The sequence below is a fragment of the Mesocricetus auratus genome, unplaced genomic scaffold (genome assembly GCF_017639785.1).
Source record: "Mesocricetus auratus isolate SY011 unplaced genomic scaffold, BCM_Maur_2.0 Super-Scaffold_15014, whole genome shotgun sequence".
NCBI lineage: Eukaryota > Metazoa > Chordata > Mammalia > Rodentia > Cricetidae > Mesocricetus > Mesocricetus auratus.
Window position 1 is genome coordinate 51,519,588 of NW_024429186.1, and position 25,603 is coordinate 51,545,190.

The 25,603-nt window shown below is 38.6% G+C and overlaps 2 protein-coding genes across 5 annotated transcripts in view; both read right to left on the bottom strand.

Moving 5' to 3' along the window:
• The window catches only part of Togaram1 (TOG array regulator of axonemal microtubules 1), a 64,271-nt gene that overhangs the window by 26,685 nt on the left and 11,983 nt on the right, over positions 1 to 25,603 (bottom strand). For 2 of the 4 annotated variants that reach the window (XM_021229211.2, XM_005073498.4), the window contains exons 2-11: positions 21,200 to 21,356; positions 19,630 to 19,764; positions 18,483 to 18,779; positions 16,387 to 16,649; positions 15,510 to 15,748; positions 13,920 to 14,014; positions 10,957 to 11,106; positions 9,364 to 9,459; positions 6,048 to 6,223; positions 4,133 to 4,277 (exon numbers count right to left, since the gene is read on the bottom strand). In XM_021229211.2, coding sequence (XP_021084870.1) covers positions 4,133 to 4,277; positions 6,048 to 6,223; positions 9,364 to 9,459; positions 10,957 to 11,106; positions 13,920 to 14,014; positions 15,510 to 15,748; positions 16,387 to 16,649; positions 18,483 to 18,779; positions 19,630 to 19,764; positions 21,200 to 21,356 — 1,753 coding nt within the window. The remainder of the gene's footprint in view (positions 1 to 4,132; positions 4,278 to 6,047; positions 6,224 to 9,363; positions 9,460 to 10,956; positions 11,107 to 13,919; positions 14,015 to 15,509; positions 15,749 to 16,386; positions 16,650 to 18,482; positions 18,780 to 19,629; positions 19,765 to 21,199; positions 21,357 to 25,603) is intronic. The other 2 variants (XM_021229212.2, XM_005073499.4) reach the window with 1 other exon arrangement.
• On the bottom strand, positions 1,724 to 3,490 carry LOC106021421 (ubiquitin-conjugating enzyme E2 Q2-like). Its single transcript, XM_013115943.2, has one exon. The coding sequence runs from the start codon at positions 3,372 to 3,374 to the stop codon at positions 2,247 to 2,249; it is 1,128 nt and encodes a 375-aa protein (XP_012971397.2). The 5' UTR covers positions 3,375 to 3,490; the 3' UTR covers positions 1,724 to 2,246.

Sequence of the window (25,603 nt, forward strand, 5' to 3'; positions counted from 1 at the left end):
TAGTTTAACAATAGTAATGAAGAAGTAGTACTTAATGTTTACTAAAAGTCACAAAAATTTTTTCAATTTAACCCATTCTTTTTTTTTTCCTAGTTTGTACTATAGCCAAGATTATTTTGTGGTCTTAAAGACGTCCCAGGAGACGGCTGTCAGTAAAGTACTTGACACATAAGCATTAGGACCTGGTTTCTATTCCTAGGGTCCATGTAAAAAGACAGGTCTGGCAGCACAGGCCTCTAATCTCAGCACTGAGGAGGCAGAGAGAAGAATCCCTGCAGCTTGTGGCCAGATAATGAAGCTGATTTTATAAGCTCCAAGTTCAGTGAAGACTTCAACTCAAAAAACAAGGTAGAAAATGACTTAGATGCCAACCTATATCCTCCACAAACCCATACATAAGTACACAAATACAAACACGCAAGTGCATACACCTGAACATGGAGACACACATATACTCCAATGCCATACCCCAGAAATCATGGCACCTACTCTTGCCTAAGTGTAAACATAGTAGCACTCAAGGACAAATGAATAGTTGATCAATAGTGACTTAATTTTTTTTTTGATTTTTAAATGGTTCTTTATTCATAAACTTGATGCAAGTTTACAAAATTTACTGTACATTGCCAAATAAATCTGCAATGAAAAATAAAATCCAAAAAACAAAGCATGCCAAATGTGCAGCTGTCAATCTGCTAGCCATTAGGATATTAAAGAATTCAATAATGTATTCATGATTTTGCCTTAGGCTTAAGGAACTTTCTGATACTTTGAAGAATTCTGCCTTGTCACTTGTTATCTGAGCACTGGCAATCACTTATTTAAAGGGAATACCAGGAATCTTAACCTGTCCTCTTAACCAACAGAACAGAATCAGGAGACATGAAAAACAAACACAAAATGCACAAGTCAAGTTTCCTGAATGTGGTTTACAAAGTTTAAAAAAAAAAAAGCTCAAATCAAATGTATAAAATACACCTTTTGACCTGGGTGGTGGTGGCACATGTCTTTAATCCCAGCACTCCTCTGTGAGTTTGAGGCTAGACTGGTCTACAAAGCACATTCCAGGACAGCCAGAGCTGTTACACAGAGAAACCCTGTCTTGAAAACCAAAACCAAAACAAAAAAAGAGAAAACAAACTTTGTACTGGTTTGTGCAGGAAAATGTGCTTCTGGGTTTCTTTTTTAAAAGTGCTTAATAGCTTGAGTTTATATTTAAATCAAAGTTAGGATTAAGAAACTATTATCATCCAAAGAGGGCTGATTTAGGTAAGGCAATAAAATGGAAAGAACATTGATTTGTGTCACATTTTATAAAAGAATTAACATATGCTGAATTCCTACTGGTCTTTTGATGTAAAAGCCACTGTATGACTACAGCAAAAAATTTCAGGATCTCCAATTTAGGTATCTTTTATACTTTTTCTCAAGGAGTCTGTCTTTGTGCCAATCACTTCACAAGTGTATTAGTTTATCAATAATTGCAACACCCCGTTAATAAGTGGAAAGGTAAAATGACCTCATACTTTAGACCTTCAGGCTCTATACTGTGGCTCTTCCCAAGAAATGTTGAACCAGCAGGAGGCAGGTTCAGCCCAGCAGGACTCTGCCACCCCAGTGGAAATTACTGCAGATAAATGGCTGGCTCACTTTGCTTTACCTAATATGATACAATACAACAAAGATCATACTTCCAGAAACAGTTCAAACCTTCACACAACCATGAAAAAGTTAACAATTTAATGAAGAGGTTTCCTGTCATAATTTTGGCAATAAAAAGATTTCAGACCTGAAAATGCTATGGTTTAGAAGACCTAAAATTCCTAAACCAGTATTGACCATCAGTTAAAACTTTTATTGGCTCTAAATGAACAGGATTTTGCAAATCTTCATACCCCATAGGCTCAATATAGGAAGGTTACTGTAAATTCACAGCTGCAGCAAACTGATGCTGACTTCCCTGCTTGCTTAAAAGATTTCACTTTTCAAGAAAGAGGTGGTAGGGAGTGGCTACTGTGTATACTTATCAGGAAAAATACAGTAAGGGCCCCACTGTTCAGTCCAAGATACCTAAAGTGAGCAAAATGAAAAGGCTGTATCTGGATGTCAGTTGACAGATTATCCACTAAATGATCTATTAGCTAATGTCTTCGGTACTGCTGTTATACGGGCACTCAAAAGCTTATGTCTGCACGTTGGAACAATTTTCTTTAAAGCAACATTGGTCCAGACATATGTCAGCATAGTTAGCCATCTTCTTTTGGAGGTGTGTACCAGCCATTTTTTTCATGTATCTGTACAATGGAATTATAGGACTGTTGGGCCCGTGCTAGATTATACTGATTCTTATTTGCTCCAAACTGCACTCGCGCCTTGCCTTTCACCAAGGTGGCATTGATCTGCATAATGACCGATTCTATAGAGTAGGCGCTGCTCCAGCCCTGTTTTGTAAGAAGTTCCATACATAATGCTCCTCCGCCCAACACATACCCTCCTGAGAGAACAGGTAACACCACTCGAACAAATGGAGGATCAAATGGAAAATTATCCTTAAAAGAGAAGTTAAGTAAAATATATTCTATGCCTTCTTTTTCTTTTAAGATCTGAAGATCACTGTGCAAAGGACTATCAGAGTCAACCTTGTGTAGTTTGACATGCCAGTCATATAAGCTGTCATTTATTAGTTCCACTGAATAAATCCCTGCCTTGTAGCTCTGTGATCTGTAGACATCCCTGAGCTCCTTCATGAGTCTATCTGATGCTTGCACTGACCCGGACACTGCACCATTTAAATGGTCTTGCCTTTGAGTCTTCCTAATTTTCTCCAATATTGCCAAATTTTCTTTTTCAATTCCTTTGTCCTCTGACTTTTTCCCATTAATAGGTTCTTCTTCCTTCATCTCATAGTGATCCAAATCTTCAATATCTTCAGCCATCTCTTCCTCCTCTTCCTCTTCTGAAGTCACCTCTTCAGTTGTCCCATTCTGACCCGTGGGTAGTGGTTGATCTAGCATCTCAACATCCAGGTGCTTAGGAAGGTTATATAATCTGCAGAGTTCACATATCAACCACTTCAATTGCTGACGAAGCAAATTGTTGTTCTTAGTATCCTCTAGTCGTTCCAGAACTGATGTTAGATTTGGGTCATCAGAGTCCACAAACCATATTGGTGAAGAAGATGGGTAAGATTCCGTGATGTTGCAGTGGGGTGTGAGCGGCGGCAGCGGCGAGTGCGGGCTGCCCGGCGGCGGCGGCACCAGGAACTGGCAGTGCAGCTCGTCCAGCTTCCAGCTGACGATGCGGAATCGCTCGTGGTTCTTGTCGAAGATGGAAGCCAGGAACTTCAGCTCGGCCTTGAGCCCTGACACGGACATCTTCCCTTCATCTCCGGCGGGAGGGGTGAGGAAAGGGAGCCGGGGCCGGGAGCCGCCGTCACGGCCGCGACCGCCCCGCGGGGCCGGCCCGGGCCGCGCTCTCGCGGCTCCGCCTCTCCCCGCCGCCGCGGCCCGCGTCCGAGCGCGGCTGGAAAAATGGCGAGGAGCGCGAGGCCTCTGAGGACGGGCTGGCGGGCGGGCGGGCGGGCGAGCGAGCGTGCGGGAGCCGGGCTGGCTGCTGCCTTTGTAACCGACTCCACCCCGACTTAATTTTTTAAATTACATTTGTTGTGTATATACATGCCATGGTGCACGGGGGGGGCGGGCAGAGGATTGCTTCTGAGAGTTAGTTCTTATCTTTCATCATGTGATTTCTGGGAATCAAACGTAGGTCATCAGGTTTGGCAAGTGCCTTTACCCTCTGAGCCAGCTCATCAGCCTTAAAGAGTGACCCCTTTGATCAAGATCTAACACAAACTAACTCCACTAGTTTAATTGTCTCAACTATAACAAGGGAATAGCACTTCCTAGAGAAGGAGGAATATTTTCAGTGAGGATGGAAGGGACTGTTGAGTCAATCTGGATATGAAAACAACCTGGATACTTACATATGTAAAAAACTGAAGCCTGTTCCCAGTTCTTAAGGTTAATCAAATGCAGAACCAAAACTTAAGAAATGGGCCCATCTACTGACTCCACTGATCTCTGTTATGACTGTACTGGACATTATTTTAACTGGCATTCACAAAATTACTTACTTTCAGATGTCATTTTCTCAGTCCCTGAATGTTTTATTCGTTCCCAGGGATTCTGCTCTTTCCTTTCACCATCAAAAAGCTCTTTTTCTTCTTTCCTCTTCTGTCTCATCTTGTCATAAGTAGACTTTGCCATAGAAACTTTAGTCTGCATGAAAAAGTTGAAATATTTGTGCTGTGGAATAATCCATCTGTAAACTGTGAAAATGTGTTGCTCTCATGTTAATAAAAAGCTGACTTGCTGATAGCTAGGCAGGGTTTTCAGGACAGAGAGAATGCTGGGAAGAAGAGGAGGAAGGGTGGAATCTGAGGAGACACGAGAACAAAAGTCACAAAGAAGCAAGCTGAACATGTCATGTTGAAAGAAGGTACTACCATGTGGCAGAGGTTAGCTAAGAAATATGGGTTAACTTAAAATATAAGAGTTAGCTAGTAACACGCCTGAGCTGTCAACCAAGCATTTGTAATTAATAATAAGTCTCTGAGTGGTGATTTGGAACTAGCTGGTGGGACAAAAAAGTCCACCTATATATCTAGAGGCATTGAGGAAGTCTGACATTTAGAATATCTTTGTTTTAGAAAAGTGTGTGTGGAGAGGGAGATACATAAGCATATTAAATGTCTACATAGGACAGATGATATTTTTTGTTTTGAGACAGGGTCTCATATACATGTCCTTTCAATGTAGTCATCAAGTTGATTCTCCTGCCTCTTCCTCCTAAAGTGCTAGAACCACAGGCATAAATATTTGATCCTGAACCAAATGCATGTTTTTTAGTCCTTATTTTACAACTCCTGAAATCTGAAAGAATTATGTAGTGCTAATATCCAATGAAATTTGTGCTTAAGAGCATCAGGCAGGCTTCCTTTTATTTCTGCGACTCCTGGAAGGTTTTTCTCTGCCTGCTTTTAATTTCTTTTTCTGTTACTTTATTGTACACTAAATTTAATTTCAAATTAAAAAAAGAGCATCAGTCTGTTTGAATATATACACTCACAATCATAAAATATAAAATATATATGTATATATACCACAGGTACAGCATAAAATATATTATGTAATATGTTATATAATATATACTATATTTGTATACTGCTTATCAACAATCTAAGTGATTAAATTCAGAAATTTCAATTACAGAAAATTTTAATCAAGTGGGGAGACAGCTCTGTGGATAAAGAGTGCGTTATTTAAGTTTGCTGTTCAAGTGGTGGTAGTGCAAAGCTTTTAATGCCAGCACTTGGGAGGCTGAGCTAGGCAGATCTCTGTGAGTTCGGCCAGCCTGGTACACAAAGCGAGTTCTAAGACAGTCGGAGCTGTTACACAGAGAAACTGTCTTGAGATTAAAATAGAGAAGGAGAGAGAGAGAGAGAGAGAGAGAGAGAGAGTTGTTCAAGTTTGCTGCTCAAGCTTGCTGAACTCAAAACCTTACAACACAAGTAAAGTCAGATATTGTACTATACTTCTGTAACTCCAATTCTCTGATGGGAAATAGAAACAGTGAAATTCCCAGAAGCTTGTGCAAAACCTAGTCACAGTGGAGTGACAGAGATGCTCTTTAAATAAGGTGGAAGTTGGGAGCAACACACAAAGTTATGTTCTGACTCCACACCAGCATGTGTATGCATACAGAGACATATACAAAATAAAACTAAAGTTGTTAGTTAAAAGACGTTTGCTGCCGGGCAGTGGCGGCACACGCCTTTAATCCTGGTACTCGGGAGGCAGAAGCAGGTGGATCTCTGTGAGTTCCAGACCAGCCTGGTCTACAAGAGCTAGTTCCAGGATAGCCTCCAAAGCCACAGAGAAGCCCTGTCCCCAAAAAAAAAAAAAAAAAAAAAAAAAAAAGATGTGTGCTATCCCACATCTCATATAAAGAAAATAACGACATAGCCAAAGATTAGTAGAGAACCTTACATCTTTGTCATTTTCAACATCAAGATATGATGGAGTATTTTGCTGGACTGCTCTCCCATAAATTCCTGATGGTGGTTCAATGCTTGGTTTTACTGGAAATGTATCCTCATGTTCCACAGAGGATATCACTGGTTGGTTGCAAGTTGCTGGTGCTGAATTTGGATTTCCAAATACACCTGCAATCAAACAAGCATCGAGCAGTTATTGTTTCTACAATGGCACTCCAGATAACAAATTTTAAGTTTTTTCATTTAAGAGCAAACAATATGCTGTGAAACACAAGTTAAATAATCATGAAATGTATAAACAAATATCCTATCCATGCAAGAAGATAGCCATTCATGAAGCTATAAGTCAAAATTGCAGTTTTCAGTGAAGTTCAAGGGAAGATTCATAAGACTGATGTGAGCTAGCTATTAAAGATGATTTCCAAGATCACAACTTTGAACTGTAATTTGCCTAGATACACAAGGAAGAAAGGAAAGCAGAAATCCTGAGGTAGAGACATTTATATGGAAAGCTGGACAAGTAAAAATATGCCCATGGATATAAGATGTGGTCGTTTGAATGAGAATGGCCCCCATTGGCTTATAAATTTTAATGCCTAGTCACCAGAGAGTATTGCCATTTGAATGTGTCACTGGGGGAGGGATGTAAGGTTTAAAAAGTCCCTGTCAAGCCCAGAATCTCTATCTTCCTCCTGTTAGCAAATCAGGATGGAGAACTCTCAGCTCTTTCTTCAGCACCATGTCTGCCTGCACGCTGCCATGCCCCACCATGATGATAATGGACTAAACCTCTGAAACTGTGAGCCAGTATCAATGAAATGTTTTCCTGTGTAAGAGTTGCCTTGGTACGGTCTCTTCATAGCAATAGAACACTGTCAGGGGTCCATAAAAATGGCTTCACTTCATCTTGACTTAAGGTCCAGAGAGTTCAAAACTACCTTTACTATTTCAACACCGAAGTCAAAGACCTAAAGGTCTAACGCATGTATGAATTATCTAAATAAGAAAAGACTTGGTCTACGGTGTGGTTACTCTTAACCATCAAGGTCAGAGATTTAGTTTACTAAACGTTTGAAGAATTAAGGTAGAAAGTCTGTTTGTTCCTTGTATCGTGGTAAAGAAGTCTTTTGTCATTTTCACCTTTTTGGTTGGGGGTATATAAGAATATGGAACAAAAAGATGCATTCCTAACTTGATATGCCATGTTTGTGGGAAGCGTGCCCTTTTCTGAAGGGAAAACAGGAGTGGATTGGGCAGAAACAGGAAGTGGGGGGAGGGAGGCTACGAGGAGAGAAAGAAGGGGAAACTGTGGTCAGCAAGTAATATATGAGAAGAAAAAACATAAATAAATGAAAAGGTGCCTTCCTTGCTGTGTATCTTACATTTAGTTTTCAGCTAGGAAAATAAACTTTGGAGCACCAGCCCTCACTTCACCCTGCTTCCTGCCTGCACACACCCAGTTATCCCAACCCACGCAGGCAGCAGAATTTGGCAGCATGGTAATCCACATGGTAATTCTGCATGCAGGCAAAAGGTAAGAGGGAAAGGGCCAGGGAAACTTGCATCTACATTCCAGAAACTTATGGTGTCCATAAGAATAGGTTCCATGAAAGGGGGTCCTTGAGAGGCTACTGAAAAAAACCATGTTCCCCATAGTGTCAGGCATTTGAACACTTGGTCCCTTCCTACTGGGTAACACTACTTGGGGGGTTTTTGGAGACATGGCCTTGTTGGAGAAGTGCCACTGGAGGGCTAGTTTAGAGTATTCATAGCTTTGCCGTCTCTGCTTCCTGCTCCCACCACCATGCCTGCCACTTGCTGTCATGCCTCCCTACCATGGTGAAACGGTATCTTCCATGGTCTCTGCTTCCGTTTCTGCCTCTAGGTTCCTCCTTGAGTTCCTGCCTTGGATTCTTTTCATGATGGACTGTAACCTGTAAGTCACACAAACCCTTTCTTCTCCCAAGCCAGTTTTATCACAGAAATGGATACCATGGGACAAGCTATGAATGTGAAGATTAACTTGTAATGAAGGCTCCAGAATGTTAAAGAGCCCAGGACCATGGGATCTATTTTTAGGAAAATTGTGTGCAGAGTGCAACTGGCCCAGGAAGAGGCCATGTGTTGCAGGTGGCAGAGTTGGAAAGATAGGGCTACGCAAAGCCAGTGGACTAGATGCTGTGATCACAAGCCACAGGGCCAGACACAAAGCTGCATGGTTTGGTGGCAGTTCTGCTGGGTTATTGTCTTGCTTTGGTCCCATCTTTCCTTGGCTTCGTTCCTCCCTTTTGAAAAGGGAACATTTACTTTGTGCCATTGTATTCCGAAGTATGCAATCTGGTTTTTAATCTTATTTGAAATTTTATTTTATTTTACTGGGGTTCATGCTAACAGACTGCCTTTAATCCCAGAAGAGACTCTGGACTTTTTTTGGTGGGACTACTGGAATTTGGGAAGTTGGGATAAATACATTTTGTATTATGAGATGATCATGAACATATCAAGTCAAAGGTTTGGAATGTTATGATTTAAAGTGATGTGTCTGAATGTCAGGCTGACAAAGAGTGGACCTGTGATAGTAAACCTACTTGACTGAAACTGGAATCATCTTGGAAACAACACCTCTGGGTTTGTTGAGGGCATTTCCAGAGAAGTTTAACCGAGGGAGGGTGCATCCTACAGGGGAGGGGGCTGAGGTCCTATACTGACTCGAAAGCAGAAAGTGAGCTGGGCATGAGCACTTATCTTTCTGTTCTCCTTACTGCGGATGCACCGTGAGCAGCTAGCTCACACTGTCACCATTACGACTTTCCCACCACCATGCACTATATTCTCATAGATCAGGGGCCAAATTCAACTCTTCATTCCACAAGTCGCTTTTTGTAAGGTATTTGGTTACAGTCATGACAAAAGTAACTACAACAGTATTTTAAGAAAAAGAAAATAATATTCAAAGATTGAAACTACATGTCTTCAAGGTCCCCTTGCATCTCTGAACTATATAAGAAGGATTCACTCTGAATTTTCATTGGAAATACTAAATCCCTCATAAAGTTCTATTAATTATGACACTGATAAAACCTGCTATTTGACTTTAACTATAATAAAATTATCATAGTTATCCTTAAACTGTTTTAGAATTATCTAACTACTTTTTGAAAGTTATTAACATGAATGTTCCAAAGTTTCATTAAAGGGCAGAAATATGAAATTAAGTACTCATTTTTAATTATTTCAGTTTAATTTTGACAAGTGTTGCTTATGTGTAATGAATGCATAAATTTAAAAGCTAGACAACTTTGGAATACCTTTTCCAACAATTACTACTGAATCTTCTGATAAGGTATTTGTAGATGTGAAGTCAAAACTGGAAATCTGCTGTAAGTTTGATGACCTTGTAAATCCTAAAACAAAGAAAAAGGAATGGAAAAAAAAGAAACAAAGAAAGGCAAAAAGGCAAATTTAAAAATACTCATAGTATATTTTAGAATATTATATAGTCTTTTAAAACTGAAATTTTACTTACAATAAATATAAATCAATTAATTCAATGAATATTTAAAATCAGAATACCCATTATACTCTAGCTACTACAGAGATCAACAACAAAAATAGAAACCTTCTTTCCCTTATGGCGTTTACACAGGCCAGGGTTGGAGATGAGAGAAACACACAATCACATAGTCATAAAATGCTCATCAGAAAGCTAAGCAGTGGGGGCTGGAGAGATGCTCAGAGGTTAAGAGCACTGGCTGCTCTTCCAGAGGACACAGGCTCAATTCCCAGCACCCACATGGCAGCTCACAGCTGTCTGTAATTCTAGTTTCAGAGGAATGAGACACCTTCTATACCAATGCAAATTAAATAAAGAAAAAAAAAAGCTAAGCAGTGAAAGTGGAGGAAAAAAATTTCATGTCCCCAAACAGACGAGGTCACTCTCAAGGCAAAGTGCACTTTCCTAGGCTGGTGGGTTACTTCCATACACAAATATGCACACCTCCTAGCACTCAACTGCCTCCCCATCCATGATTTAAGATGATCACAAGTAATGAATGAAGCACAGAAGTTGTCAGTCTGCCTCCCCCACACACCTTTTTCAACTTTTTCTCATTTTTTTTTAAAGCAGGGCCTTGCTATGTAGCCCAAGTAGCCTCAAGTGTCCAAGTGTCCTGCCTCTGCCTCTGCCTCCTGAGTGCTGAGACTGTAGTGTGCCCCCCATGCCCAGCTTAAATGATCTTAGCAGGTTCACAGCTGCCACATGTAAAAAAAAGCAGTTCTTTACTTATTGGAATCCATAACATTCTCCAGGCTGGCCTTAAACTCAGGGTAATCCTGCAGCCACAAGCTCCCAAGGGCTGAGACGACAAGTAGGAACTACTGTGCTGACTAAGGAAATTGCTTTAAAGGCAGCTACCATGGAGTAACCTGGGAAATGGACAAAGCACTCACCTGAAGTCTACTGCAGTTTGAAAATATCACAGTTAACAAGAGCTAGTGATAACCAGAGTCCTAGCATAAAGAAGGTACATTCCTCTTGCCACATCTTGGCTCCATGGCTAACACCTACATAATCAATTTATTCACATGACTGTTGTCACTATGTGAGTGATGAGATGTCTTACAGAAAATCTGTTTGCATGTATGCACCTGTGCATGTTCCTGAGGTAAAGCCCAGGGATTCCTAGCTTTAGCTAATGTTTAGTCCTTTGCATTGGCTCCTTTAGACAAGAGCATAGACCATAAATCCTAAAAAGTTTTTTCAGAAATAACCTATCAGTAGAATGGTAAGTTAAAAACCTTAAAGTTAAGAATTCTTAGTTTTTTTTCTTGGTATGCTTAGATAAGATTCTGATTTAGATATATTGAATATTAAAAATTAATTTGTCATGAAATTTACAAACCTTTTGTATGCTTATGTCTTGGGTGTTCCTTATTTTGCATTTTTAAAGCACTAGGTGAAATGTCATGTGACCTATTATCTTCAAAATCACCACATCCAAACCCATAGTTCATACGTTGACCAATTATGCTTACACTGGATGTTGTAATCCCTACAAAATAAAATACATATTTATTTGAATAACTTAGGTAATATTTACAATAGGTGCATATATCTCCTCTAAAACTATTTTGCTAACTACCCTTTCGAAAAGAGCAGTAACATAATACTAAAAATTATGTCAGCAATTTTTAAAGTTTGCCATATTTTAAACTATGTAACATTCAATTAAATAAAAAAATGCAATTTTGAAAGAGTCAACCAAATAATTGCATGTTGAAGTTGATGTGGTGGCGGATACCTGTAATCCTAGCATCCAAGAACTAGAGATGGGAGGATTATAAGTCTACATAAAAAGTTCAAGGACAAATGGGGCTATAAAAAAAATCAAGAACTTAACTGATTAACAAATAACATCCTTAACTTCTCACAAAAAAAAATTCCAATGTGAATACAGTGGATTAAGGGGATCTACGTTCTCCACACTTTCTCTTCTGCTCCCATGTAATGGGTACACAGGTTTGGCTAATGAGGCAGTACACTTCACACGATTAAGAACTCTATCTGGAATCATGCTCAGCAGACTGTAGGTTTTTACCCTGTTACTTAACTGCTGAAGGATCCTGGTAAGACCTTTAATGTGTGTAAAATGGGAAGAGTAGTAGAAACTTTCCCAGAACTGTCATATGAGCAAAATGCAGGAAATAGAGAGCTAGCAGTGTGCTTAAAAAGTCCTAGAGTGGGGCTGGAGAGATGCTCAGCAGTTAAGAGCACTGACTGCTCTTCCAGAGAACCCAGGCTCAATTCCCAGCACCCACATGGCAGCTCACAGCTGTCTATAACTCCCAAGATCTGACAGCCTCACATAGATATACATGCAGGCAGAACACCAATGGGGGGAAAAATCCTAGTGCCTTGGAAGCTGAGGCAGGAGGAGAACCCTGAGTTTGAGGTTAGCGCAGGCTATATGATAAGTTCAAGGTCAGCCTGTTCTACACGGTGAGGCCTTTCTTAATTTACATCTCCTACACCTGCAAAAATAAAGGAAGCAAGCAAGAGAGCGTACAGACATGTGAGAGAGAGCGAGCAAATACACATAAAGAATTTAGTATACTGCCTAGCATACTACAAATACTCAAACAGTATTATATCTCTACTAAAGAATAAAATTTAATACTTATTGTGCACATCCCTTTAATAAGTAACAAAGAATTTAGTCTACATTTGAATATTGAAATTGTCCATACTATACTAATACTTTATACCACTACTGGAACTACATAATGTTGACTAAAAATTCCTATTCAACGTATTTTTTTTTTTTTTTTTTTGGTTTTTCGAGACTGGAACTCACTTTGTAGACCAGGCTGGCCTCGAACTCACAGAGATCCGCCTGCCTCTGCCTCGCGAGTGTTGGGATTAAAGGCGTGCGCCACCAACGCCCGGCTATTCAACGTATTTTTATTCACAGCTACATTATAAACCAGCAAGCAATAATAATATACTTCATCTTTAAATAATTCAATACTTGGGACTGGAGAGATGGCTCAGCAGTTAAGAACACTAGGTGCTCTTCCAAAGGACCCAGATTCAATGCCCTGCACCCACATGGCAGCTCACAATTGTCTGTAACTACAGTTGCAGGGCATCCAACACCCTTATACAGACATACATGCAGCCAAAACACAAATGCATATAAAATAGAAATAAATAAATAAATAAATGATAGTGCAATACTGTAATGAAAATAAAATAGTTGAAAAAGCATTAGCTGTTGGAAGCTGGGCTAGGAAAAGAGTAGACAAAAGGTTCCAGCAAAGTCCACACATACATGGCCCTAGGTTAGACCTTCAGTACCACATAGAACTGGTATAGCGGGATATGCCAGGAATACCAGCATTTGTGAGGTAACGGCAGGAGGATCAGATGTTCAAGGCCAACCTCACTTACACAGCAAGTCAAGACTACCTGGCTACACGAGACCTCTCAAAAACAAAAACAAAAAACTAAAACTTCATTTTAAATGAATGGACTTCCAGAAGGAACTAATATTTCCTAAAATTCTTAGTTTGAACAGTTAATCCAGATATTGGATACTGGTGGAAGATACTGGATTTATTTGGAAATGTTTCTATTAATATTTGACACTAACGGTACAGGAAAATCATTTAGAAAATTTAGTGCTATTTGCAGTAATAGTTGTAAAAATAAATGAGGAAGCATCCACTGGAAACATCTGTGGTAAAGGCATGCTGTCTTTATAATTTTTACACAATTTCTGTGTTTAACTTTGTTCATGTGCATGTAAACAAATAACAGTTAACTGGCATCAGGTAGCAGTACCTAGACGAACATATTTTTTTACTTGTCTTCTGTGATAACCAATGTTCTCAAACTATGTTGTATATAGAATTACTAAACGAGGTCTCAAAACGGTGACAGTCGGGTTCCACTGCATTTCAATTAAATAAAAATATCTTTTTTCCCTGGTTTTCTGAGACAGGATTTCTCTGTGTAGCTCTGGCTGTCCTGGAATTCACTTTGTAGATTATGCTGGCCTGGAACTCACAGAGATCTGCCAGCTTCAACCTCCCAAGTGCTGGGATTAAAGGTGTGCTTCACTACCGTCCAGCTGAATAAAAATACTTTGTGGAGGAACCTGGCATAGGGAAATCAATGACTGAGTAAGGTGAACATTTCTTTTAAAACTAGAGCCTTATTTACTCTCATTAGAATGGCTTTCTAATGAGTTATGATTAGTTGTAAATAGGTGAGAACAAAAACTAAATCTAAAACTCATTTCTTATTTTTTTTTATACAAATCAGTCATAGACTTTATAAAGCACATTTACAAAAACAAGATACCTGTACTGGGACTCTGTTCAGCAGCATGGGAGATCTTTGCAGAAGGCAGTCTTGTTGAGCAAGGTTTTGATCCAAATGTTGGAAATATGTCTGACCTAATGAAACAAAGTAATTTCAATAAACATTTGTAATTCAGATCTGTGTACCACTTTTTATCACTTACTGCACATTCTTTTCATTAACATATTAGGATTCTAGATGAGCATGAAGAACAAAAAACTGTGGCTAAAAATATTTTGTTGCTTCTTGTGGGGGTTGTTTTATTTGTATTCTGAGACTGTCTCATCATGTAATCATGGCTGTATTAGAACTTACTGTAAAGACTCGCAGAGATCCGTTTGCCTCTGCCTCCCAAGTGACGGGAATTAAATTTGATTACCACCATGCCTGGCCTTTAATTAGACTCAAGTCTTTACCCCTATTTGTGAGAGGTTTATTAAATTGAAAATAATTTAGAATTTTAAAAATTTACTTCCGATATCTGTATATTAACAAGATCCAAATAAAGCCCCCCCAAAAAACAATAGGAGCATAAAATTATATCACCATTCAGAGAAGCTATTTAGCAATTATTTAAATATACATCTCTCTACCCATACCACGGCAATTTTACTATGGACATTCAGTGCCAAATAAAGGGTGAATACTTTAAATTCCACGAGATGCCCAGAGTCCAGGGTGGGGGTCACACTTTCAGAGCAGAGGCTTTCGGGAAAGGTGGTATGAGATAGCCAGGGCTTGAATCTCAGCACTATTCTGTAGGCAGGACAACTTCTCACTGTATAGGCTACATGAGCTACATGTATGGAGTCCCAAGCTTTAGAAGATTATGGAAATAAGATGTAAGAAATAGTGGGGCAATAGCTGGGAAGAGCTTACTCATAAACCAGAGTGATGCTCTATGAATTAAAATTAAAATAAAACAAAAACAAAGCATAATTGGCAAAAAAGCAAATGATCCAGAAAAGAGCTAAAGGACGAAGAGTATTGAAATAAATTTTAGGAAAACAACTGGGGTATATTTGATACCAGACCCATAATAATTAGGAGTTCTAAGTTATAGATGGAGTCACACGCCCTTTCTATCCTTATTTCACTAAAGGTAAACAAGGAAGGTAGTATGTGTAAACTTCTACACTGTATCTTCAAGGTATTTAAACTTTTTATTTTCAAACAGGGTTTTACTATATAGGTCTAGCTAGCCTACAGTTTGCTATATAGACCAAGCTATACTTAAACTCAGAGATCTGCCTGCCTCTGACTTCCCAGTGCTAGGATTAAAGCATGTGCCACCACGCCTGGTGTATTTAAACACTTTTTTTTTTTTTTTTTTTTTTTTTTTTTGGTTTTACGAGACAGGGTTTCTCTGTATTGTTTTGGAGGCTGTTGGTCCAGCCAGGCCTCGAATTCAGAGATCCACCTGCCTCTGCCTCCCGAGTGCTGGGATTAAAGGCGTGCACCACCACCACCCAGCGTATTTAAACACTTTAAGAACTAAAAATTAAATGGCTTTAAGTCTCCTACAGATACAGTGTTAAAGGTCTAAATCACAGTTATAAGTGAATATTAACATGTCAGGAAGTAAAGTACATTATTCTCTTCCCCTGGGGAGTTGTAGAAAGAGAAGAGGTCAACGATTCTTGGCTGTACACTCCACTTTCACTGTAAGAGCTGATGTTGGGAGAGGAAGATCGGGACGGGGAGTCCAAGGTCAGCTCAAGCTTCATGGCTGAGTCAGGACTGTCAATATCAGAGGTGCTGCTGCTGCCACTCAGCTTAGCTCTTTTCTTAGCTGCACTATTCCGAAGGGACCTAAGAGAGCTCTGCATCTAAGAAAAAGAAAGACAACAGCTTGTGAGATTAAATTCTTATTTATATATGAGGTATCCTTAGATATTTGAACTCCATTAACTTTGCCAAGCTAGCCACGCCTCCATCTAGTACAAACAAAATGGATGTTAATATATGCACAGAATAAAAACTAGATTCCATTGCTAGGGTTAATAAACAACCTACTAGGTTATGAGCTGTTATGAAGACAACTCCCCCCTATTACTAACTACAAAATTTTGGTAAATGGCAAAAATGACTGAATATATTGTGTGAGTTCAATTAATACTGAATCAGTGACTCTGAAAGTAAAAATTACAGATTATAAGTGACAGAAACTAATCAGCTACTATAGCTCCTTACATTCTGGAGATGAAATGAGAGTAAACCATTTTATAGAATATGAAATGTACATAAAACCTTCAAGGGCAACACGTCAAAGCAATGAATCTCTAAAAAGTCATGCAACTTCTAAACTGAGCTGCAAGTGAGTTACATTGCCAGCCCCCAAAATGAATTATTTTTATATGTAAGAAAAACTGTTATGGCATAAAAGCACCATTGTTTTCCTTATGCAGCAATATATTACATGATATTAAAGGTTTTTTTAATAATTAAAAATGATGTGAGTTCTCACCTCTTCTTGGTCCAAATCTTTATCCCTGAAATTCAATTCTGAAAGATCAATTGTAAGACTATCTTTTTCACTTCTCCAAATATCATCAGGCTGTTTCTTTTTGTGTCCCACTGTGCTTAAGTCAGTTTTATCAGGCAAAAGGCTTATTCCCCTAGGTATGGGAGGGACAGGCTTTGTCCCATTTAGGCCTCTTCGGGAAGAAGGTGATCTCACCAAGGCAGGTGTAAGTGGAATTGGCGTAGTCTTTTCTTGAGAATTTTCTCCTGTGTGAAAAACACGTATTTTATATTCTCTTATTTTCAGAGTAAGTTTGAGTCATAAGTATTTAGGATGTAGTATCTTAAAGTTAAAAAGTACATTATCTGTTGTGAAATACTTGCACACTGTGTGAAGATGTTCTGCTGTGATTGGTATAGTAAAAGGCTGAACAGCCAATAGCTAGGAGGAAGGTATATTGGGACTTCTGGGCAAAGAGAGAACTCTAGGAAGAAGAAAGATGGAGTCACCAGCCAGACATGGAAGTAGGAGGGAAAGACGGGAGAGAGGCAACGCCACATGGCAGACCGTAGATTAATATAAATGGGCTAATTTAAGTTATAAGAGCTAGTTGAGACAAACCTAAGCTAAAGGTCAAGCTTTCATAATAATAAGCCTCTATGTTGTTATTTAGAGGTTGGCGGCCCCAATGAGAAAGTGCTACTATTATACTATATTAGAAACAGACTATTATGTAAAATAAGATGAAATAAAAGCACCAGTGTTCCCTAATAAATACAACAAAATTAAGCATACGAAACCCCTGCATATTACATTAAAATACTATATGCTAAGCTACATTATCAGTTATCATGACTAATGCTTGTTAATGTTAAAAGTTCAAAATAAGTCAGAAAGTCTACTCTTTTGGTTTGACTTAATTATCCAAGCAATACTTCAATGACTGGTACATGTGAAGTAGCACTGGTTCATCGGCAGAACAAGGCACACATACGCGCAAACACATACACACACTCACACACACTCACACACAACCACACACACACACACACACACACACACACACACACACACACAACCACACACTCTCTCTCACTTGAGATTCTGGGATCAAAATCAACACTTCACATATACTACGAGCAAGAGCTCTATCACTATATCACACCCACAGACCAAAGTCTTGGTTATCAATATGATATTTGATCTTATAGGAAAAAAAGGATATGGAGGATCTGTGTGAGGAGAAAGTTGTGGTGTAACAGGCTGAGGATGAAAGCATTGAGCTTACGGATATAAACTGAACTCTGGTTGTGTGGGTATCTCTAAAGCAGAACATCCTGTCTTTGAGGCTGAGGATAGGAAAACATGGAGGATGTAAGGGATGCCTTTTTATACACTTTACTTGGAAGTTGGATTTCTGAATGAATTTATATGCTAATATCACGATATGGGAGTAGCTTATTATTAAGAGATAATACTTTAGTTAATAACAAGAGAAAATGTTTTACAATAATTTTAGCAAATAATAAATATTTAATGAATGTCAAATACACGAATAGGTATTATAGTAAAATATGAAGGCCCTTAAACGTGTTCCTTTCTACTATTAAGCATGATCACTTTCCTAATCTTGAAAAAGCATCTTAAAGTAGCAATGTAAGGAAAGAAAAGGCCATTTCAAATAAATTTCAATTATTTATTTTGTCTATTAAATATATTGTTAAATACTTTCCTAAATATTTGTAGGTCAGAAAAAAATATAATTAGCCAAGTTTTAAAATCTAACAATGTGATAATATATTAACTACAAAGTACATATTCAAACATAAACAAAGCATTAATCTTTTTTTACTTTTTTTTAACTTAGAAACAAGCTTGCTTCACATGTCAATCCCAGCTCCCTCTCCCTCCTCCCTCACCCCCAAAAAACCCCCAAACCACAACCCCATCCCCCACTCTGCTCCCCAGAGAAAGTGAGGCCCCCCGTGGGGGATCTCCAAAGTCGTCATATCATCCGGGGCAGCGCCTAGGCCCTTCCCTATGTGTCCAGGCTGAGAGAGCCTCCCTCCAAAAGAATTAATCTTTACTGTCGTTCTTACCTGTAGGGTCAGATGATTTCTGGTTGACAAGTTTTTTCTGTGGACTTGGTTTTGATAGTCCTTCAAAGCTTTTAAGTGGCCAAGAATTTGAGAAACTAGTAGAATTATCTTGAGATTTCTTTGGAGATACAGAAAGAGAAGATGTGTGCTTTGGACTAGTTCGAGGAGATGAGAGAGGATAGGATGGAAGGATAAAGGGTCCTGGGCTTGTAGTTGAACCAGAGTATGAAGACGTTCGTTCTGTTTGACTACCAAATGTTTGCTGTGTCTTACTGCCAAAATTTAGGCTAGTATATACTGTAACAAAACAAAGAGAATATGTTATTTATATGTACACACCGGTCAGAGTTCAAAGACTTTTCCCTTTTTCACATTCAGATCCCCCCATATATTTGTTTTTATATGATATCAGGCCCAGAACCAATTTTGGGCACTAACACTTCACATCTTTGAATCCCAAGCTTTCTTATCTTACTGAAAATTTCTATCATACTTGTAAATGTATTTTCTTCTTGTAATTTTATAAAATTGTATTTATGTAAGCATTATATGCATTTATTTCAAGAATATACATTAAAAGTATTTTTAGTGAGCCATTCTCATAATTTTGGTGGAAATATTTAATTACCAACATACTTATTCTTTGAGCATTTGTCTACTGTACCTTTCCCATGCTTTATCTTCTCTCAACTTACTTTTGGTAACTTTTCAATGATGACTTTTTAAAAGTGTGAGACATTTAGTATTTACCACAGAGTCTTTCACATGCTAAGCAAATTCTCTACAATGGAGCTACATTGCTACCCCATAAACCTCCAACACACACACACACACACACTCCTGCTTTTCAGAGGGAAAAATCATCAACTGTCAGGAAGTTACAGTTCCTAACATAATACACCCTACTTAGCTTTAAAAATGTAAATAACTGCATGCACATAGAACTTGTTTAATGTTATTTTCAATTCATGTTAGCCTTCATCAGAAGTTTATAAACTTTAGTCATATTTAAATCAAAATTAAAAGGTCTAACATTTTAGAATAACAATTCTGAAAAATACTAGCATTTAATTGTAACAAGTTTTCCTTATGATCACACAAAGTAGCATGTGAGCTATTATCTGAAATCTTACATATTTATAAATACCTTTATCTTGATGGCCATTGGTTGTCCCCAGGAACTGTAAGTCAGAACCCACACTGCCTGTCTTAGTACCTATCTGTGACAGTCCAAGCTGGCCACATTTCCCAGAAACATTTGTCGGATGAGTTGCAGTATTACCTTTGAAGGGAGGCACAGGGGGAAGCAAAATAAAAGTAGATGTTATTTCATAAACATATTTCATAAATGTTGGTATAATTATATTCTGGACTTTATGACTAATCAGAATTTCCAGTAACAATGTCCTTTGCCTGCTTGCCTCACTTACGGGACCTCACGCATGCACACACTGGGAAATACTAGGAATTCTGCCTTGACACAGCTCAAAGAACATTCAGAGACATAAGTAGAGGCAGGAGTATCTGCGAGTTCATGGCCAGCCTGGTCTACACAGTGAGTTTTTCTGTGTCCCCAGTGCTGGGACTGAAGGCATTCACCACCATGCCTGGATGAATACCTACTTTCTATGACAATTACACATTTAAACATCTTTTCTGGCAGAAGTTCTTAGATTTTTTTAACTTCTCACTCTCTGTAAGGAATCTACCAGCAAATCATGTCAATTTTACCTATGGTATGTAATCAGAACCCAATCACTTCTTACTACATTCATGGCTAGGTTGGTTAAAGCCTCTATAAACCTTAGCCAGGATTATGACAAGGAACTCAATCAGTTCTCCCTCTTTCTCCCTTTATCCTCCTTTCCCGTTTTAACTATAACATCAGAATGAGCTTGGAAAGTATAAGGCAAGTGGTAAAACTCTCCTCAGAATGAAGGCTAGTAGTGTAAGAGTCTTGTAACTGAGGACCTTCATGACGGATGTCTGGAACTTCCAGCTCTGCACTCCTTTCATTTCATTCCTATCATTCTAGTCTCTGCACCTTAGTGAAACAAGTCCTCCATCCAACTAGCTTAGTTACTCTGCTCTGAAATCACTTGCTCTTCTCTCCTCACATCTCCTGGTTTGCTTCAAACATCCCCTCCTGAATATAGCTGCCTTTAATCGTATAGTTTAAAATATTCCTATTCCTTGTCCACATCACCATCTAGTTGAGCTCCTCTGCTCAACTAGGCTTTTCTGTTTGCTTTGTTTTTGAGACACGGTCTCATTATGTAGTCATAGCTGGCTAGGAAACTCTCTGTAGACTAGGTCTGGAACTCAAATCTGTTGGTTTCTCCCCACTAGTACAGGCACTAAAGGTATGCATCACCACATCCAGCATAGAATACAACTTTTGGCCTTGTTCTGCCTTTCTTGAAAGCCACACCCCCAGCACTAAGAAAAGCATCTGACATACAGAGAAGCTCAGGAAACATTAGATGCTTATTAAGTGACCATGGCCCTACATTACTATCAGTCTGCCACGAGACCTATGATCTCAGGACACAATTATGTCAAAGTACCCGCTCTTTATCCAATCTTCAATAAGCATTCATTAAACAAGACCTGCCTGTTGGATTTTACATACTTTTTATAAGCCCTCAAATGGATAATGAAGTTTAGAGAATCTTTAACTTAGTTCAACACACCTGTTATCCCAAACATTTACTTACCAGCACCACATGTAGGAATTGAATCTGAGTTAAAATCCCAACTACTCTGAAATGAGTTTCTTGATGATCTTTTTTTGCTAAAACACAAGTCATCATTGACTGGCATTCCTTGAGAGGGCTTTAGTTTTGGAGATGGGATGAGGTCATTAGCTGAAAACTGAGAAGAGAGTGAGTTAGCAAATTTTTGCTAAGTCTCTTTGTTAATAAATATGAGAGAACAACTTAGATCCAATTACAAGACTCAGATAAGAGAAAAATATTCCTGAGTAAGCAATACACTTATTCAATATGACATACTATGCTTTTCTTCAAAAGTAGAAATGCTACTTTTCTTTTACTCTGTTCTTTACCTTTCTATAATGCGTATCTGACAATTAGAAAGCAAACAAAATAATAATGGCAAAGGCTGAAAGAAAAACACGAGGAAAATGCTCATCAGCATACTCTTTACTCCATGCCATCTTTCAGCACCAGTCAACAAGCAACTGAAGATCACTGATCGAATAAACATCCTACTCTTCTCACCATGGCAAACTTATCACTAATATTCTGCAGCCCAAATATATGTTACCACTCCTCCAGTTACAACCACTGAAGTAGGGGCTAGAGGTGTATTCAGTGATAAGCCATGTGCTTACACACATGTGAGAAGTCTGACTAGCAACAAACAAAGCACCAAAGTATGTTTTACACACACACACACACACACACACACACACACACACACACACACACACACACACACACACCCTTGGTAGTTTCCAGGTACTTTCTTACAAAATGATATGATTTATAAGTGATAAAAGTTGTCCAAAATTCAGTATTACAATTTCTACAATTGATCATACGGTAGCAGCAAAAGGATCAAATTACATTACAGTGAACTTCCAATTGAATACTTTAAAAAAGATGCATTAACAGGAAAGAGTATGCTGCTGGAATTGCTTGTCTCACCAGGTCTCACTGCCACTTCATCCCCAAATAAACACATAGAGACGCTATATTCATTATGGAACTGTTGACCAATAGCTAGGGCTTCTTATTGGCTAGCTCTGTCTTAATTATTAACCCATTTCTATTAATCTAAGTATTTCCACGTGGTCTTATCTTACCAGAGGGTACTGACCTATTACTCCTTCCTCAGCCAAACTTGTTACCCCTTCCTCAGCTACATGGCATCTCTTTGCAGTATCTCTCTGCCTACCTTTCCCAGAATTCTTCTTGTCTCCTAGTTCCGCCTTATAGTGTTTTATTCATCAACCAATAAGAGAAACATATATACAGAAGGGCATCCCCCATCAAGAGTAGGTAACCAGTAAAGATTCATTTTGCATTAATTTCAATTTCTTTTTTTTGGTTTCATGAGACAGGGTTTCTCTGTATTGTTTTGGAGGCTGTTGGTCCAGCCTGGCCTCGAACTCACAGAGATCCGTTGGCCTCTGCCTCCCGAGTGCTGGGATTAATTTCAATTTTTAGCCCATGCTCCCCCATTAGCTTTCCAAAGTCTAATAATTCTTCTACAATCAGTTTGACTTATTTGTAAGCTTCCACATCAGAGAAACATGCAGTTCTGTATTTCCCATATCATAATTTTCATGTTTTTTACAAGTATTAAAAGTAAAAATTTTCATATTCAGAGAATTCTAGAATTTTAAAAAGAAAGCTACTTCTTGGTGATCATCTAACATTTATACTGATAACTTTCATGATTTTGACAAGCTCCAATACCAAAGTTGCTTGTTTTGGAGGATCTGAGACAAGGTCTTGTAGCCCATGCTGGGCTCAAATTCACTATGTAGTCAAAGATGACCTAAATTCTTGATTTTTCTGCCTCTGACTCTCAAATGCTGAGATTACAAGTATGAGCCACCAGACCCAATTTTTGAAGCACCGGAGACTGAACTCAGTCTCATCATTCTAGGCAGACACTCTACCAACAGCTACTAAGTCTGTTGTTTATTGATTGACTTGACTGATTTATAGAGGCTGACCTCAAATCTGACCTTTAGCCCAGGCTGGCTTGTAAATTACAATCCCACTTGAGCATGCCAACTGCAGGAATTACAGGCATGTGCCACCATACATGTCAATGAGTTTGTCCTATTCACACAAGAATGCAGTCAGTACTCCCCTAGCATCATATGGGTCCTGGATATCAAACTCAGGTCATTAGGCTTAGTGGCAAGAGCCTCTACCTGCTGAGTCACTTGGCCGATTTCATAATCTATGTTTTTGGACAAGATCTAACTAAAGCTCATCTTTTTCTTTCCACTTTTAACACACACACAAAATATTGTTATAGAGAAGCAAGAGAGAAGTAATAGATACAACCAATAAGATGTAACAAATATATATATCACATGTGAATGCAGGGTCTGAATTTTCTTTATCTTTCACATTTAGAAACTATAGTACTAAGCACAGAGTGTATCTGCTGAATTTAGAGTTGATTCTGCACACAGTCTCTTTATATCAGGGCTTCCTTACTCAAAAGTAAGCGCTAATGAGCTCATTCTACTATGTTCTGTACTATGTTGTTTGGTGGGGGTGGGTGTTTTCCTTCACTGTCACAAACAGTGGCAAGAGCTGTGCCACTGTGGTTAGTACTGTTATAAAACCAAAACCATAGCTGGAGAAATGGCTCAGTGGGCAAAGAATCTTGCTGCCAATTTTGATGACCTGAGTTTGACCCTCACATGGAGGAAGCAGAAACCCAACTCTACAAGTTGTCCTGTGACCACCACATGCTCACTGTGACACACTGTCACACATGCAAAAACTAATAAATATAATATTTGAAAAATAAACAAGATCAAAATGAAATAGTATTTAAAAAGCAAAATAAAAACAGTTCCAACCATCATCCTGTCATGCCATTACCAAGGAGAAAGACATCATGACTCACTTATGTTAAATATCAGAAGAACTAGCACTGAGAGTAAAGCTGCAAAGAGTAGTCTTCAAACTCCCACTTGTCTTGGAACACGACCAGAAAGACAGACACTCAAGGTGAACGGCCTATGTTTCCCACACTTTTATCTTTAAAAATACTCTACTTCCTATATTGTACAAAAGGCTCTCTTCCATGTCAAAATGACCTTTACGTATCTAAATTTTCTATTTTGATAAAACCACCTGGTAACTACACAATTATAACGTCAAGTCAGAATATAACAAGAAAGTGATGATAAGACTATATGTTAAGGCACAAATATATTCACTAAGAAACTAAAAACAAAAAAAAGCAACTCACTGAATTCTGGAAATAAAAAATAAAATTTTAAAGTCTAATTTCTGGGAAAAGATCAGTTAAACAGACTATGACATTGTATTACTACCATAGTCATTAAACTCCTATTACATATTATCAGTTGTTAAAAGGAAAAAATGTTCATAATAAAGTACATGAAAGGTTTGGGGACTGGAGGTGTCTCAGTGGTTAAATGTACTTGCTGCTGTTCCAGAGGACCTGAATATGGTTCCCAGCACACATATGGCAGCTCAAAACTATCTTTAAGTCCAGTCCCAGTACCCTCTGCTTATCTCTGCAGAGGAACCACACATGCACATGTACAGGCAAAACACACACAAAATAAACATTCAAAGGGGGATACTTTGATTTATGGAAATAAGACCTGTACCTTCATACATAAATTAAAATGGTAAAAAAAAAATCTCAGGGCAATGGTGGCACATGACTTTGATCCCGGCACTTGGGAGGGAAAGGTGGATCTCTGTGAATTCAAGGTCATCCTGGTTTACAAAGTGAGTTCCAGGACAGCCAGGACTGTTACACAGAGAAACCCTGTCTCAAAAAACAAAAGAAAACAAGCAAGCAAGCAAGCAAACAAAAAGACACCACTAACAACAAAACAAAATATTGAGTATATGTAAATCTCTTTCAATAGTGGAATTATGGAAAATTTAACATTTTTCTTTTTGTTCCTATTTCCAAAATTTTCAGACTAAGCGCTGGGCAGTGATGGTACACATCTTTAGTCCCAGCACTTGGGAGGCAGAGGCAGGCAGATCTCTGTGAGTTCAGCCAGTTGGCTCTACAAAGCGAGTTCTAAGACAGTCATAGCTGTTACAGAGAAACCCTGTCTCAAAAAACCAAAAAGGAGTAAGAGATATTAAAGAAAGATAAAATTAAATGGACTTCAAGAATACAAGGAGTAGGGAGCAATATGTAAAAAGAAACCCATTCTTCAATTGTCACCTGCTTCAGACTGTGGCACATTCCTTAAAACTGTCGTGCCATTTTGCTCTAGAACCTTGCTTTGTTTCTCATTTAGCTTTGAGGTACACGTTTGCTCTTCTTACTCATTTCATCGATTACTATTTCTACAACTCTCCAGCAAGATTTGATCTTGTAGTAGTTTGAATGAGTTCCAGTTGGTGGCA